We start from the raw sequence: 15971 nt of genomic DNA on the forward strand, positions 1-15971 counted from the left end.
CAGTATTGTTCATTAAATCATAAATTTAGTTATATTTTTTGACTCGTCAGATAACTTTATATCAGTTATGGGCTCCATAAATGGCTTCAAATTACTTGTTTTGTGCAACCAACAGTCTAAAACCCCTAAACTATTCAACATCTATATAAAATAGATGAAAGCAGCACATTTGTGAAGGAAATAGATGTGAATAGATTTGTAAAAATGATGCCTTTAACTATTTTAATTAATATTTTGACAAATAATTATATATAAATAATAGTTATTATAAATAATAATTAGAAATATTTAAATATTTTGTAAACTTGTGTTTCCTTCACAGTGGGTTAATAAGAACAAATCATGGACATGAATGAAAATACAGGATAATTTGTTCGTAAATTGTTTCTTCCATGAGACCCATGGTTTTGAAAATCAAGTATGAACAAACAAATTTAGAAAAGACAGTGGGATGCTTCTGTTGCTTCTATCAATCTCAAGTGTTAATCATTGCCGTACCATATGCAGAGCTGCAGACGACACCATTCATTGTGACTACCACTGAGGAAGTGACACGAGGTGTGAGCTGTGACTGGCTGCTGGAGTGAATTTCGGTGGCAGTGGCAGGTTGGGCTCGTAAAGTGGCTCTGACAGTTGGCCAGAACGCCAGCAGTGGGCTCGACTTGCTTAATGAACTAACATGTTCGTGTTGGCAGCACTAAGTGAACCATTTATTAGCGAGCTGGGAACAGACACGGGGTGCACTCGGGTTGGTAATGACAGCAGCCGCCAGATGACAACACGGCTAAAGTAAGGTGCTGTTGAGATTTTCTTATATATTTCCAATGTTGAGTGCTTTTAGTTTAGGCCAGCACAGTGAAATGTTGATTTGATAAAAATGAACAGAAGTGACACAGAGCTACAAACATTTCTAACATCAGAGGAAAGTTAAAGTGTTGCTCTGCAGCAAAGGACACTCATGGACAAATATCTGATGTAGATTTTTGTTGAAATAAAAATTTCTGACATTTTTACATATCAAAAAATATAACACTTTAATGCTTTGGCACAAGTTCAAGGTTTTATTTTTCACCAGGAATACGACTTCTTGTTGTCTTCATAACACAACCTGCAACACAGAAAAGAGAGGAGAAACAAACACTGTATGAGTCAAAAAAGTAAAAAGTAAATACTTAAAAGAATGGCTTAACATTTTTGGGAAATATGCCTATTTGATTTGGATAAGAAGATTGATGCCACTCTGGTCTGTACCAGACCTGCCAATCATCCTCTTTCCCCTGGGTTTTTCCCATATTTCAAAGCCAACCCCCTCTGCTCTCACGTTTTGTTGTTTCCCCTGAGAAAGGACCTCAATTTGCATGACCCTCAAACTTTATTATAAATAATGGTCACAAATCCATAAGTTTCATATGTTTGACTCAGTCTACACACATAATCCATATACTACATACAATTTCAATAAATCTGTCACCACAACCTGTCAAAATGTCAGAGCAGGATGACGTTCCACCAAAAAAGAATTAAATGCGCGTCTAAATTTAAGCAGAGTCAGACTAAGCAGTTTCCATATATGATTTTATAAAATTGATGCTCTCCTTTCCCCATGCCCATAAAAAAATGCCTGCATTTTGAAGAATAAGATGGTCTGCACATTGAATATATTTTATGGTTATTACAGTAGAAACTCTACTGCTTTTGTTCACAGGGACCTGCAAAAACAAGATCCTTTTAAGGGACAAAAAGTCTGCTTATATGGCACCTTTACAGCTCATTAACTAATACATCATGACACTTATATAAACCCAAACAATTTGTTGTTTTATATCCTATTTATCATTTATTTATGGACTATTTCTATATGCTAAGTTAAGCTCTCCGTCTCCTGGCTGTGTAGCTTCATATTTAGAAGACCATATCTGAAAGTGGTACTGAACTTCTCATCAAATTCTCAGAAATAAAGCAAATAAACATATTTCCCAAAACAACTATCCCTTTCAGTCTATATAATCATAGGTAGATTGTGACATGCATGTCATTATCTGTGGACTGATTCTGAGGATGCATGACAAATGACATTGTGTCCTTGGTGTGCAGTAGTTTGTATATGCAGTGAGCCTTTGAGCCCTGAGTCTGACATTTTGGCTGGGTGTGCATCAAATGCAGTGCAGTAATTCCCCTCGATCCATTGGCTGTCTCTTTATGAATCCCCCAGTTATAATCTGTCAACACACGTCTGACATTCAGGGTGACGCTTTGTATGGAGATGCAGCTTTTAGCCAGAGACAATCAGCTCGTCCTTGAGATGGAGATGGAAGGAGATAGACCTCCTCACTCTCACCTCAACCTTTTCAAATGAGCTTTTATTGTCTTGTTAAGAACAAATAGGTGCAATCATTCGAGAAAATAAGGCACTAAGCATGAGAGTTGGCACAAAAGAGTGCGCAGCCATCATTTATTTGTTCACACAGCCGTTGACTGAATTAGCGAGTACAGCGTGTTGTTGCATATCTGAGGATGTCTCTGTCTCAGCCAGTCTGAACCCATAAGCAGATGGTATCATTACATGACTGCAGAATGTGTTGTTCATACCAACTCGAGTTGTGTAACCTCTATTTTTAATCACTCACATTTATACATATTTTTCTACTTTTCTTGTCTAATTTTTAAAGTCAGTGACAAAAGAGTCTTCTTCAATGATTTATTTCTATGAAATATATGTAGTTTATAAAATGTTTTGGTTTGCTTTAATTTTATGAATTTCTAAACTTGCTCTGACCCAGAAAACACCCTTGTCCTGGACAAAAGAAGAACAATTTAGTTTTTGTTAAAATTTGTTAAAAGCCTTCAAATTTAAAACAATCCCTTTTAATAACATAGGTGTAAAAATGTATTAATATTATCATCTTTGTTTTAAAATCTTTTTTAATGTAAATATTGCAACAACAAAACAGACAAAAGCAGACACTGACCAAGCAGCTTTGCGTAACATCAGTAATGCTTCAATTTAAATGTAAGTAAGGCTTTATTTTTTTAAACGAGTTTGTTGTTAGCACCATGGTTTTGCATTTCCAACTACTGAAAGACTGTTTATTTACACAGTGTGTTGAATTATAGTACACATTTTAGCTATGTAGTACATAGTATATCATTTTGGATGCGGGGGAGGTGTTTGCAATTTGCAAGCTCACCACTAGATGTCACTAAATCCCACTTGTCCTTTAATGAACAAGAATTTTTCACATTGCTATTTTCAGTTTCAGCCTGAATTTTCTTTTTTTTTTTTTTTTTTTTACAGTGGAACATGAAACATGAGCAGCTAGTACAGCTATTAAGACCAAAAGAAGAAAATTAAGTTTTTTGTTGTTGTTGAAAAAACATTTTAAAGTCCTAGGATTCCTTTGTGCCGTCTGGAGTATATTCACAAAAACAGCTAGATTCAGGCTGAAAAATATTAAAATAGTTCATAGTTAAATAGTTAAAATATGGAGCAAATGAACTGCAAATTCATAGAGAAAGACAAATTGCATGTAGGTAATAGTAAAAAGAAACGGCTGATGCACACAATCACTTCCTTACCTGTAGTCATTTGTCATCATGTTTTGTGTACCCTCATCTTTCCTCTCCAAGTCGACACTTATCTCTGTGTGCAATAAATAAGATGGAAACAGAATTTATCTTTATTGTTCACAGAAACAGATGCATAAGCAGTTTCACTAAATGGACTAATGTGTATTCTATTAAGAGTATTGTGGCTGCATAAACAATGTTGCCAAAGGTGATAAACTTGGCAAAGCTACAAAATAAACAGCTGCCTGTTCTTTATTACGCCCGAGGCTGCAGCCCACCACTGCCTAATGGACAAGATTCACTGTGGATCCATGTGTGGACTTAATGGTACAGAGATGTGGAGACAGCTGCAAAGTCTTTTAAGCACCTTAGACTCTAGACTCTTTGTGCAAAACAAGAAAATGCACAATGAGTAATGACTCTCTTTTTTGAAATCCTTTTTGTAATCTGAATGTGAGAGTTTTATCAGTGGCATTCACTTTAAGAAATGCATCAACATCCGTAGCAGGCTTTGGGATTTCAGCTCTTGGCTGGTTTTGAGCTGGCGGCCGACTTGTTATGAAAATGGATCTGAGAGCGCTTCTGGCAGAGACTGCATGAACATCACTGGCATACACAGAGTTTCCAGCAACACAGATCACATCCAACTCAGAGGTGCAAATAAACATGGGAGCTAGTTTTAAGAAAAAGAGTCACAGAGAAGACTTTGGATGGAAAAGTGTTTGAACTATGGATGTAAAATGTACTACTACTCACAATATTGAATTACAGGTATTAAATCATCATCATTTTATCAGAATCAGTGACAGAAATACTTAATTGATCCCTGGGGAGAAACTGGTGGATGCTACAGTTACTCCAACCAGGAGTAGAAATATACAGAGGACAGAGAATTATAAGAAATAGACAAACAGAAATTAACAATCAATGTGAATGACTTGAATCCCTTTGATCAGGTATATGTATGAGACGCTTTACTGACATGTTCCCTCAAATATTTTCTTCATATCTGTTTCATAAATAGCACAACACTGTTGCTTATTACTGATTTGCAATAATGCATCCAGAGAAAACTGCCTTGAAAAAAAAAACTGTATGACAATGTGATAAAATATTCGCTAGGCGCAGCGTTAAAGTTAATTTCTATGCTTGCATTATTCTACATGTAACCAGAACAACGAATCTTTCCCACCTCAGTACTAGGGAGAAGTGTAGACAGCCTTATTGTGAGATGCTTTATGGAGACCAACTTGAAATACTCACCAAGCTATACTTTCCTGACTGATGACAGGCCCGAACATGTCTGATGGCTGAGTACAATCTTCAGTCCTCTGGGAGCAGATTCTTGTGCCTGCTGCTCTGGAAAGAAGCACAAGTACAAGTAGAAAATGCTATTTTGCAAAAAGGGAGCATGAGTCATGTTGCAGTACTGCAGAGTTAGACTATGTGAGACCGTCTAGTAATTGTACAATACATCTGAATAGCACAGCAGCATAGTATGATTTCACTTACATGTATAGTGTATCTATAGTTATTACTTCAGCTTTGGAAATGTAGTGTATGTTGTTCAGACAACTGGCCTAGCATTATATAATAATATATGAAAAAGACCAGTGCGGGCAAGTGGAAGCTGCCATGCTTTTACCCTAGAGTAATACACTTTTTGTCTCATAAACTTTTGATGAAAGTCCTTTCATTAACTCTACAGTTCTTGTTTTAGCCAAAAACAGATTGTTCCTGCAGAACATTAATTAAATTGATGTTTCTTTTGCAGAAAGCGATCTCTTTTGTTTCACCAGCTCAGAATAACTTCAAAGCGCACACAGATCCTCTTGTGACGCTTGAGAAGAATGTAAAATGTTAAGTAATGTTTGCAACTGACTATTGACCGACACTTTGTACTTGATTAAATATTTCTTGTCACAGAATTAAGTATTAACTCCAGTAAGTCCTGCTCTAACAAGCTGCTGCAACAAAAGTCCTTATCTCTACATTTGTAAGCAAGTATTCATTCTTTGACTAATTTTATTGTAATGAATATGAATCAGATGGAGTTCAGTTGTTTGAAAAGAAATGACTTTAGTTCTGAAGGCTGCCTGTCTCAATTAATCCTGTATGCTCTGTAGTTACAATTAATCAGCAAATGTGCTATATTACAGTAAAAAAATATATCACAAATAATGTTTCTTTGTGCATGTAGCAAATGGAAAATCATAACTTTTGCAGCTTTACGGTAGAAATATATATATACCAGCAATATAAACAACTATTAATCTTGTATCTTTTGGGTTAGCTTTGTTCATAAATCTTGTTATGCATTATCAGTACAAGAGTGCAATTAAGGTGTTATGCCTTTGAACACATTTTCAAAAAGAATTGAACCTTTGAAAAAATGTGAGAAAAACAGCATGAATTATGAATAGGTCAGCAGGTATTTGTCCACAGGGATTAAGCGTAGCTGGGTTTGCACAGCTATAAAATACAGGTTGGAGTGAAAAATACATACAAATAGGATTTATTACAGAAACAGCGGAAAGGAAAGATGCAAATAACTGGAGCAGAAGAAAAATCACATTAGTTTGACAGAAAAGAAGGTAATGGTAGTTCTGTAGGTACAGTAAATATTGCACAGTCTTGCACAGTCATTCCTCCACTGTTCTACTAATCAAATGATTAATTACTTCTTATCACTTTGCAGTTTTACCAAGATTGTGTTTCCTTTATTCCTTTTGTTTCCGTTATTTTCATTGCATGTCCATGCTTAATTGCGTTTTTAATGAGGTGTCAGGGTTATAAGAACTGTGTTCTGTAACACTTGAAGTTGATGTAAATGGGCTTTAATGGTGGATTCATGAGAATGTGCAGCGAGATGGAAACTGTATTTCAATCCTTTTACAGTGTGCACACAGTGAGCCATGAGAAAATATTACTCTTAATCACGCAACATAAATGGACAAATTCAGTCATAATATTAAGAGGGGCACTTACTCATTAAGACCAGAGAAGTTTCAGTCTATTTTCAACTGTTAATTAAAGTCAGTCTTTGCTAATTGATTGGAAAATGAAATCAATTAAAGAGGCGAAATGAGCTAAACCTGCTGATTTTCTGTTAATTATATCTCATTTTATGTTAAAGTGAACGTGAAAGTAATCAGTGGTGACCTGTTATTTGCATACGTGCGTACATGTCTCCTGGGGCCACTATTTCAAAATCTTCAATCGAGATCAGAATTATCTGGGTAGGATTAAACATCAACACTGGGTATTTCAAAACCATGAGATGTGATCCTGACTCTACAAAACTGGAATACCGATTTGGTAATTAAGTTCTAGCAAGAATTCAGATCAAATATTGTTTTTGGGGTATTTCAAAACAAGATAATCCTGATCCCAGTGGAAGGGTGAATTCAGCATGGATTCAAGGTGGATTTAGAGACATGTAAGGCACATATTTAATTATTCTTTTATTCACTGCTTGCAAATTAAAGTAACATCATGCTAATCAAACAAACCATTATTTCCAATTAGAACATGCCCAGAAGACTCTAAGATGTAAACCAGCGGTTCTCAAACTGTGGGCTGGACTCCCTTTTGGGGCAGAGGAAGCATGGATGGCTACTGAGAAACCGGGACAAAACCTGCAAGATCAGTTTTATTTGTGATAGTAAATAAATGGGGTACAAAATCTGCATAAACCTGATCCAGATTAAAGGTTTTAAAATACCAGCCCGTGGTAAATTGATCCACTCACCTGTTATCTCCCCCTCTGCTTTGACCTAATCACACAATAGTTCTTTATCTGCAGGGAAAAACACAACAGTATGATAAGGAATATGTCAGTCCTATATATCATCAATAATAAACAAGTATAGACTGCATGCAGTGTAATAATATGTATACATAGCACAGAACAGCCATTACATTCCATCACTGTGAAAAAAGTAAACCAGTTATAAATATTAATTATTATTATGAGGAGTTTTGAGCAAATTTTTGGAATTTATTTATATCACTGATGTGATGTTTAGTTTGCCGGACATTATTTTAGAATCTTTTATTAAAACGTATTATTTCTTTTATCACAGTTTAGCTGAATTCCTTATGGACTATTTAGTTAGAGATGTGAAGGGATTTATTTGGCGTTAAACAGGGCAGGTTTACTTTTTTTTAAGTGGAAGTTAGCATTTGATGATTAAATTAGTATTATTATTATTAGGGTTACCTGCTTAGTGTTTAGTCTTCCTTTCAGTCCCGTGATCTACACTCTTAATGAGAGCCAGGCTTCAGGTGTACTAATCACAAAAGAGAATTCAAATCGCTAAATGAACTTCAGCTTTGATGTTTGAAGCACGGAAAATTACAGTACATATATACAGTTTTCTCAGGTTAAATGACAGAAATGCAGAAAGAGGTTAGCAAAGACATTGATGAGTTGCAGATAGAAGACAGTGCACACTTAGTGTGCTGTTCTTTCATTCAGCAATAACATGCTATCAGAGGGTGAATATCTATATCCTGTATGGTCCATTATGCTCTTCACGAGCCAGCTCCAAACGCTGAGCGCATCTAAGGCATTATTATGATAATATATGAGGACTTCTTACCTCCTTTAACTCCACATATCATTCTCAGAGTCAATCAGTGTCTGTTTAATGATGTAAAACTTCAGAGAATGGATTAAAAAAAAGAAATGTATTAGTTTCTAAATAAGAAAGTGATCAAAGATTCAAGGAGGATTGAGCAGGAATATAAATTATTTAACAAATGTGTCATTTGGAGACAGGTTGTTGGGCTTTCTTTATGAAGTCAGTTAGCTGTTACCTGAAAACACATGTTGAATGGTCTTGGTGTCAGTTATGTTAACAAACTGTAGACAAAATACAAATTTATAGCTCCATAGCCACCTATTTAGAGAGTCTTACACACTGTGTTGAGGTTTATGTTGTTTTTATTAAATGCTTTATGTACAAATACAGATTACACACAAAACAAAGCACGCATTATAAATCACTATTGCTAATTGCTTTCAACCCAAACAAAAAAATGTGTTTAACACGATTACGATCTCACATCTTATATCATTTAAAATCACAATGTAACTTAGGCTAACTTTAGTCTGTGGCATCAACTTTTACCATGAAGTCAGTATCAGAGTTTCATACAGCAGTCAGTTGAAACTTGATGATTGTTTTAGATTTCTGAACATTAAACATTTTCATAAAAAAATGTCTAGATCATTTAATCACTTTCTGTTCAGGTTTTCAATTCTGGAAAAGGTTTGGTTTCCATATGTTGCCTTTGACAGAGTTTATCAAGTCATTTGTGTCCAGAGCAGTGTGTCTTTCTCCATAATGATGAATTTTAATAAAGTTAAAGCCACATTTCGCCATGACATTTGCCAATCTGACGACCTCAAAAACAGGGAGAGCAGGGGGTTTAGGGTCACACTTGGCCCCCAGAATATTTGGGTTTCATAGACTTTGTTTTCCTACATTCTGATGACTATTATAGATTGAAAATAACAAAATAATTACATTTTTAGTTGCAAACAGATGACTGCAGATACTTGTAACTGAATTATTAGATGGAAAAAGCAACAGGCTGTCTATTTCAAATTTGATTATAAAAGCCTAACACAGAAAATGAATGTTTCACGAATGTTTTTTTTAAGGGTATGTTGGTTGGCTGTTCCTTGAAAACTTTACGTACAGGAATTCTTCTTTCCAGGATGCCTGAAATGCGCCTCAGTATTCCTTTCCTTTGTACTCTCTGTTTGTCATAAATTGTGAGAAATACAGGAGGATTGTGACCCCAGGAAGAAACTGGGAGGAATGAAAAACGGGAGTCTCCCAGGAAAATCAGGTCAGGAGGGTTAGCAAGCATAACAGGGAGTGAAGTTTTTGGTCAAGTTTTCAGTATAAGGTATTAGTCTGTAAAAGATCCACTTAAACCAGAGTGAGCCCATGGCCAGACCAATCAGTGACCTGTGGAGGAAGGTGATGGGAGGTTGAAAAAAGATTATTTTAAATTTGAAGTGCAGCATTTGCTCTGCAGCTCTGACTGGTTAGATTCATCCAGCCTGGAAAGTAATTTTGGGTTACCTACTACAGCTGGATCAGCACAAACACGTGCACCATTTTCTTAGTAGGAAAACTGTCAATATGTTAATATATATTTTAAAAAATTCCAAAGAAATCAGAATTTTTTAAGTAGTTTCTCGCAAGATTAATACTAGGGTATTTCATTTTATTATGAGCAGCTAAAATGTGAGGATTTTAGACTTTTGCTTGTCTTATGTGTCTTTTAGTGTGTCATAGGATGTCTCATGATGCCCTGACAAAAAAAATAAATGGAACATGTCAGGATTTTTTTGTTTTCTCTCCCCTACTCTGGTAACTTACTGTACACAAAATAACACAAAGGAGGAAAGATGTTGGTGCTGGCAGATGGAACAGTGAAGTAACTAATGCACTTTCAGCAAATTGTGAAAAACAGAATAACTATGATTGGTCTCTCGAGGTCCAATGGCAAGAGGCACCAATTCTAGGACTGCCTTATCTGAGACAGTGAGCATCACATGAGGCAAACATATAATACTAGTAAACCTTGATAATCACTGCATTTAAAGGCAATAAATGGAAACTACTTTGTCGAAATCTGTAAGTCTTAAGAAAAAAAAAATATTGTAAAAACAAACTGATAACAGAAACTACTGTTTTTTGGGTACAGAGGTGGAATGAAGGGCATTTAAACAGCCAATTTAAAAACAACCTTCTTGTACATGGTGATAAGTGTCTCTTTTCATTTCCTCTCTGTATTTTTCAAAAAATGTTTGTTTCTTTCATGAATAAAAGAAACTCTGAATACTTCAATAATGTTAAAGTTTGTAGATTTATGTGCTCTATGGGGTTATTCTTTATTTCAGTTTCTGAAGGAGACGAACAACAAAAAAAAGCAAATGTTACAACATATTTATGAGGAATTTAAAAAATATATAAATAGTTTGAAATTGGAGGTCACATATCTGGAGCACCTTCAGTATCTACCATAGGGATGTTTTCTGTAGCCCCCTCTTGTCAGCCGTAAAACTGGGGCTTTGAGACTGGGACGGGTAGTTGCCCACTCCTCCTCTGGAGAAAAAAAAAAAAAGAAAAAAGTCAGTTAAAAAGACGTAGAAAGCTGCTCCATTCACTGTGCTGAGAATGTGCTGAGCTATTGTACTCTATCCTCTTACAATCCATTTAACCACAGACAAGAAATTTCAAGCGAGCAAATTCTATCCCAGGTACTATGGAGGTTTCTCTCCACAGAAAATTAATTTCGTAAGCTCTTTGCCCTCTGTTGGATCAATACTGAGATGTGACTGCATCCTTCCTTCTAGGGCCAAATTACATAACCCTCTATGATGCCAGTTGGTAAAAGTTTGTCATAGAATAGACCAAGTATGAAGAAATTTTCAAAAAATATTTTTTCAGGGTATGTTACTTTTAAAGTTATTGTTTCAAACCTGCATACAGTTAATTAGAGTACTAATGGAACATACTCAGTTGCCTCACCAGTTTAAAATTTATGCCATTTAAAATCAAACGACCCTTTATAAACCCTTTATAAACCCTTTTCATAAGTTTGTCTGGACATTACCTCCTGGCAACACTGTACTACTGAGGAACAGGAATGAATGTGTTGAAGAGCGTGTGCAAATTTCAGCAAACTTTACATCAAATATATAGTAAGTAAACTATCATAACCCTCCTCAAGACAGTGGGTCACATTTTACTGTTGGATCATTTGTGTTACATTTTACATTTTACACCCTGTCTTATATGGATTGAACTGCATTTGAACCTAAATACACAATACCAAAAATGTCATGTTGCATTTACTTATAAGCAGTTTTCCATTGTTTAACTATAAAATAAATAATATTAAACTATTAAAAAATTACATTTTACTGATCTATTAATGTGACTCACTTTTTTTCCTGATTGTAAAATGTTACAAAGAGACATTTCAGACCATTTCTGTGTAGAGAGATGATGTAGCAGAATCATGGGAGGAAGGTCATAAAAAAGTGATTTGACTTGACCTCCAGAGTCACGTGACAAATTACAACATTGCTATTAGTTTCCATATGGTCCTGCCTCTTTTTGAAAGTATTGCACCATAATTGAGCCTGTATTGTGTGATTGTAAAGGGCCAAAAATGGGTAGGTTACCTAAAGGCAGCACTGCACCATGGAGGGTATATACTGTAGAAAACTGCTGCATTCACTGTGCTGAGAAGGTTAATGCGCTCAGCTATTGTACACTGTCCTCTCACAATCCATTTAGCTAAAGACAAGAAATTTCAAGCGAGCAAATTCTATCCCAGGTACTATAGAGGTTTCTCTCCACAGAAAATTAATTTCATAAGCTCTTTGCCCTCTGTTGGACCAATACTGAGATCTGACTGTCAGCAGCTCCTGCCTTATAGGGCCAAATTACATAAAGATGGCCACTGCTGCTGCTGCATGGCACATTGCACTGCTTCCAAATAAGAAAGTGTTTATGGAGCAGAAAATCAAATCATTGCCCCCTTGGTTTTGGTTTGGTCCGACCTCAACACCCCAGTGCACAATTCATTGTGCTGAAAATGAATGAGCCTGCAAACCCGCTGTGGCAACCAGCTTATCGCCGCTGTCATGTGACAACCTTGTAACTCCACTTTCAGAGATTTCTTTTTTTTTTCATTTTTGTTTAAATTTACATGTTTTAGGTGATGGTTTGAGAAAATTTAAAGACTCTTTTGCTCATGGAACCTTGTAAAAATCTACAAAAAAAAAAAAAAAAAAAAAAAGAATAAAGTAACTTCCAATACATTTGTGGTTGTGGAGATACAGGATTTTTGTTTTGAACAGCAGTGCTGTGTGCATATCAGAGGTTACTCAGCCGATGGTAACAGCTTTTCTGGAATAAGCCAACGACGGCACATATCCAAAAGGCAAAACACTCCACCTTTACAACAGGCATCGGTTAGCCCCCCGAGCTTCCACTGGCACATTTACTGCTCTAGTCAAATGCAGCTCGCAGCCAGGAAGGTAGGAGGGGTGATGCATGCAGGAGCGGCTCCCTGGGTGAAGATGATTAGAAGTGGGCTGGAACCACAAGGCCTTTTCCTTTGTTTCTCTGCTGTGAAACATCTTTTAAATATCAGTGAAGCAGTGGGCAGGATTGTGTGGCCAAGACTTTTTCCTTAGCAGGAATTCATTCAAATAAGGTCCAAGGAATTCTCTGAAAAAGTTTGTTTTTAAAATCCTTCACTGTGTCCAAGTGTTTGACCAATTACCTTTAAAGACAGAATCAGCGGGATTTGTCCGAGCTGTTCGTAAATGCACCATAAAGACAGCTGTCCCATTCCCACAACGTCAAATACAGACATTTTGAGCTCCTCAAGCTCAGAAAAATAATGACAAATACAGGCAGAGGGCAGGTCATCTGCATATACAGACTCCACCACACATTCAGTGGGTCATAAGTTATGATTGAAAGGGATTATGTTTCTGAGTCTATTGTTTTTTTTTTAAGGAAAATGTTGCATATTATGCTTTTAACAACAGATGGAAATTTCTGTGGTTTGTGTGAAATGTTACTGGCTTAAAGTCAGGCACATAAATTGGGAAACACTAGAAGAGTTGTTATTGTGCACTAAATGGGTTGCAGATATTCCTGTGACAGAAACTGGTTGCAATAATACTGATGCAACAAGATACAAGAATCTAATGCTGGGCTTTCCTGTGGAGCACGTGGAGCTGCAACAAACAATTGTTTTTGTTTTTGAATGATCTATCAATTGGTTTTCTCAATTAATTGTCTAATTGTGGGGTCTAAAAACATCAGAAAATAGTGAAAATTTGCAATTTCTCAAAATCATAATTTCATAAAGCCCATGGTGACATGCTCAAATTGCTTGTTTGTCTGACCAACAGTCCAAGACATTTTTTTCTTTCTCCTCTCTCCCCCTCCTTCTTCATATACTGTACAGTTCGTATGACCAAGAGAAAATAAACAAAAAGAGAGAGAAAATAATAGAATGAAAGACTTAAGACCAAAAGATGTTTAATTTAAAGTGATGTAAAACAGAAAATCAACCAATTCTCACAATTTTCAACAAAACTGAAACCAGAGAGAAATCATTTTCTGTGGATTTTTTCATCTCTAATAGAAATACTAAAGATGATTTCACTTTTTCTACATTAAACCATGTGAGCAAAGGATGACACATGAAAAAAAGTCATGACTAATGTTTAGTTCAATGATGATCGACTCACAAGTTCAGCTAAGCACAGACGAAGCTGAACTTACCATAGTTGTTGTAGGATTCATCACTGGTTCCGTGTCCATATTCATAATATTCTGAAATGCTGCATCAGACAGAGTGGAAACATCAGTCAAAACAAAGACCAACAAGCTGTATTTGTTCATACTTAAAATAAGGAAAGAGTGAAATGTTTTGGTCAGATAAAAACATATCGAAAGTACACATAAGGTTGAAATAACTATATTTCTTATCATCAACAAACAACAATAATTCTCAATCATTTCTAACTTCTGCACAGCCCCAGGCCTATTGGTTCCATATCTTTAAAAAAACAGTTTCTCATAAACTGCTTTGCAGTTATATAAAAGACTGTCACAAGAGAAGTTTGTTATAAAAATATTAGACATGTATCAAAATTATCTGCACCAAGTCAACACAGAATGCCCCCCAAAATTTTATACAATAAGAAACATAATAGAAAAAAAATAAATGGGCCTAATAAAAAACAAAGAACAATAGACCTTGCCTGGGATTTCAATATGACAGGCCTATAAAAATTATTTATAGAAAGCAAATAGCAGTTTGTGGCATAAAATAACTGCAGGATATAATGAAGCCTTTTGTAAATTAAATATATATATAATGTTAAAACTTTTCACAGACCACCTGGCAGAGTGCTATGGACCCCTGTGAGTCTCCTATTTGAGATTGAGTGTTTACAGCAGCAAGATGGTGTATGTGTGATTAACTGCAGTGGCACAGAGAATTAAAAAAATATCAGGCTTTAGACACTTATTTAGCTATTAGGATCAATTCATTGTTAGTTTTGGTCTTTTCATGGGATTTGGTGACAATTGGAAAAATATAAGTATCACCAGGCTCATGCTTTGTCAAATAAAGGCTAAATGTTGTGAGTTCTTAATTTATTAATGAATATATGTGATGTTTAAATGTACAGCAGTGATGACCCACAAGACAGCTGGTCACAGTGAACCTTTCGCATGCTAAATAACTGTAGACAGATGGTGATTGAAAAGTGTGTTGAGCGACTGAAAAAGCTTTTTTGTTTATGCAGCCTTTGTGTGCGCGTTTGTGTAATTACCTCTTCGACTGATTGCTGTAGTTATCCTCATAAGCTTCATAACTCTCGTCATCATATTCTCCACCGTACCCATCGTCGTAGCCCTGTGAGGAAACACATGGCAAGTCTCATCATCATTTCTCAATCTAACTGGTTAGAGATGAATATAAAAACAATCAATGCTCAGTTCCACAGGCAAGGTCCATGACTTTATGTCCATAATAGGGGAGGAAACATGTCCAACAGAAATTATTGATTAAGGTTTGCAGGGGAGCTTGTCTCACCAGTGCAGCCTAATGGACACCTTCCTAGTCTTAAACTGCAATATGGATCTCAACTATTGATAAGTAGCTACTGGAGAATCAAGCACAAAAAGCCATGAAGTACAAGTACAGTCATGATCAATAACAATAAAAATGGCTAAACAGCACAGTAAAGACTTCCTAATGTATGTACAGTTACAGATGTTACAGGAGTGTCACTCCTCCAACACTAGCCCCTGTATTTGTTACTGCATTAATTAAAAAACTACAGTGCACTCAGTAGCGTACAGACCACTGCCAGGCAAACTGCAAAGAATATTTGGACTTAACCCCTTCGCAATCATCAACATTTTTATAAGTAACTGTAATTTAATTGCATAGATTTTCTCACTAAATGTAACAGATTGCAATTACATTTATTTTGTAATGTACTTACATGCAACAAGTTACATGGAAATAGTTACTTTCAGCACTGCTTGTGTAAAATTCTGCCATAATTAGTGCTAAGTTAAGCCAAAAACTTGTTTTATGAAGTCATAGTGACCATGACCTTTGCTCATCAAAGTTAAATTGTTTCATCTTTGAGTCCAAACAAAGGTTGTATAAAATTTGAAAGAATTTGCTCCAAGAGTTCCCGAGATATTTTGTTTATGAGACTGGGATGGACGTGAGGTTACAGTAGCCTTTGACCAGCAAAATCTGATCAGTTCATTCTTAAGCACAAGTGGACATTTGTGCCAAGTTTGAAGAAGTTCCCTCAAAGC

The 15971-nt window shown here is 35.8% G+C and overlaps 1 protein-coding gene across 3 annotated transcripts in view; it reads right to left on the minus strand.

Moving 5' to 3' along the window:
* Positions 1 to 455: 455 nt before the first annotated feature.
* khdrbs2 (KH domain containing, RNA binding, signal transduction associated 2) overlaps positions 456 to 15971 on the minus strand; it is a 99878-nt gene continuing 84362 nt past the window's right edge. Inside the window, exons 7-13 of one of the 3 annotated variants that reach the window (XR_014771875.1) lie at positions 14966 to 15048; positions 13908 to 13966; positions 10601 to 10697; positions 7319 to 7366; positions 4831 to 4921; positions 3577 to 3640; positions 456 to 1108 (exon numbers count right to left, since the gene is read on the minus strand). Coding sequence is in view for 1 of the 3 variants with exons in the window: in XM_084736601.1 (XP_084592727.1) it covers positions 10603 to 10697; positions 13908 to 13966; positions 14966 to 15048 (237 nt within the window). In the remaining 2 variants the exon portion in view is untranslated. Of the gene's footprint in view, positions 1109 to 3576; positions 3641 to 4830; positions 4927 to 7318; positions 7367 to 9701; positions 10698 to 13907; positions 13967 to 14965; positions 15049 to 15971 lie in introns of those variants that run through there. The other 2 variants (XR_014771876.1, XM_084736601.1) reach the window with 2 other exon arrangements.

The sequence above is a fragment of the Lutjanus erythropterus genome, chromosome 14 (assembly GCF_056507025.1).
Source record: "Lutjanus erythropterus isolate fLutEry1 chromosome 14, fLutEry1.hap2, whole genome shotgun sequence".
Lineage (NCBI taxonomy): Eukaryota > Metazoa > Chordata > Actinopteri > Lutjaniformes > Lutjanidae > Lutjanus > Lutjanus erythropterus.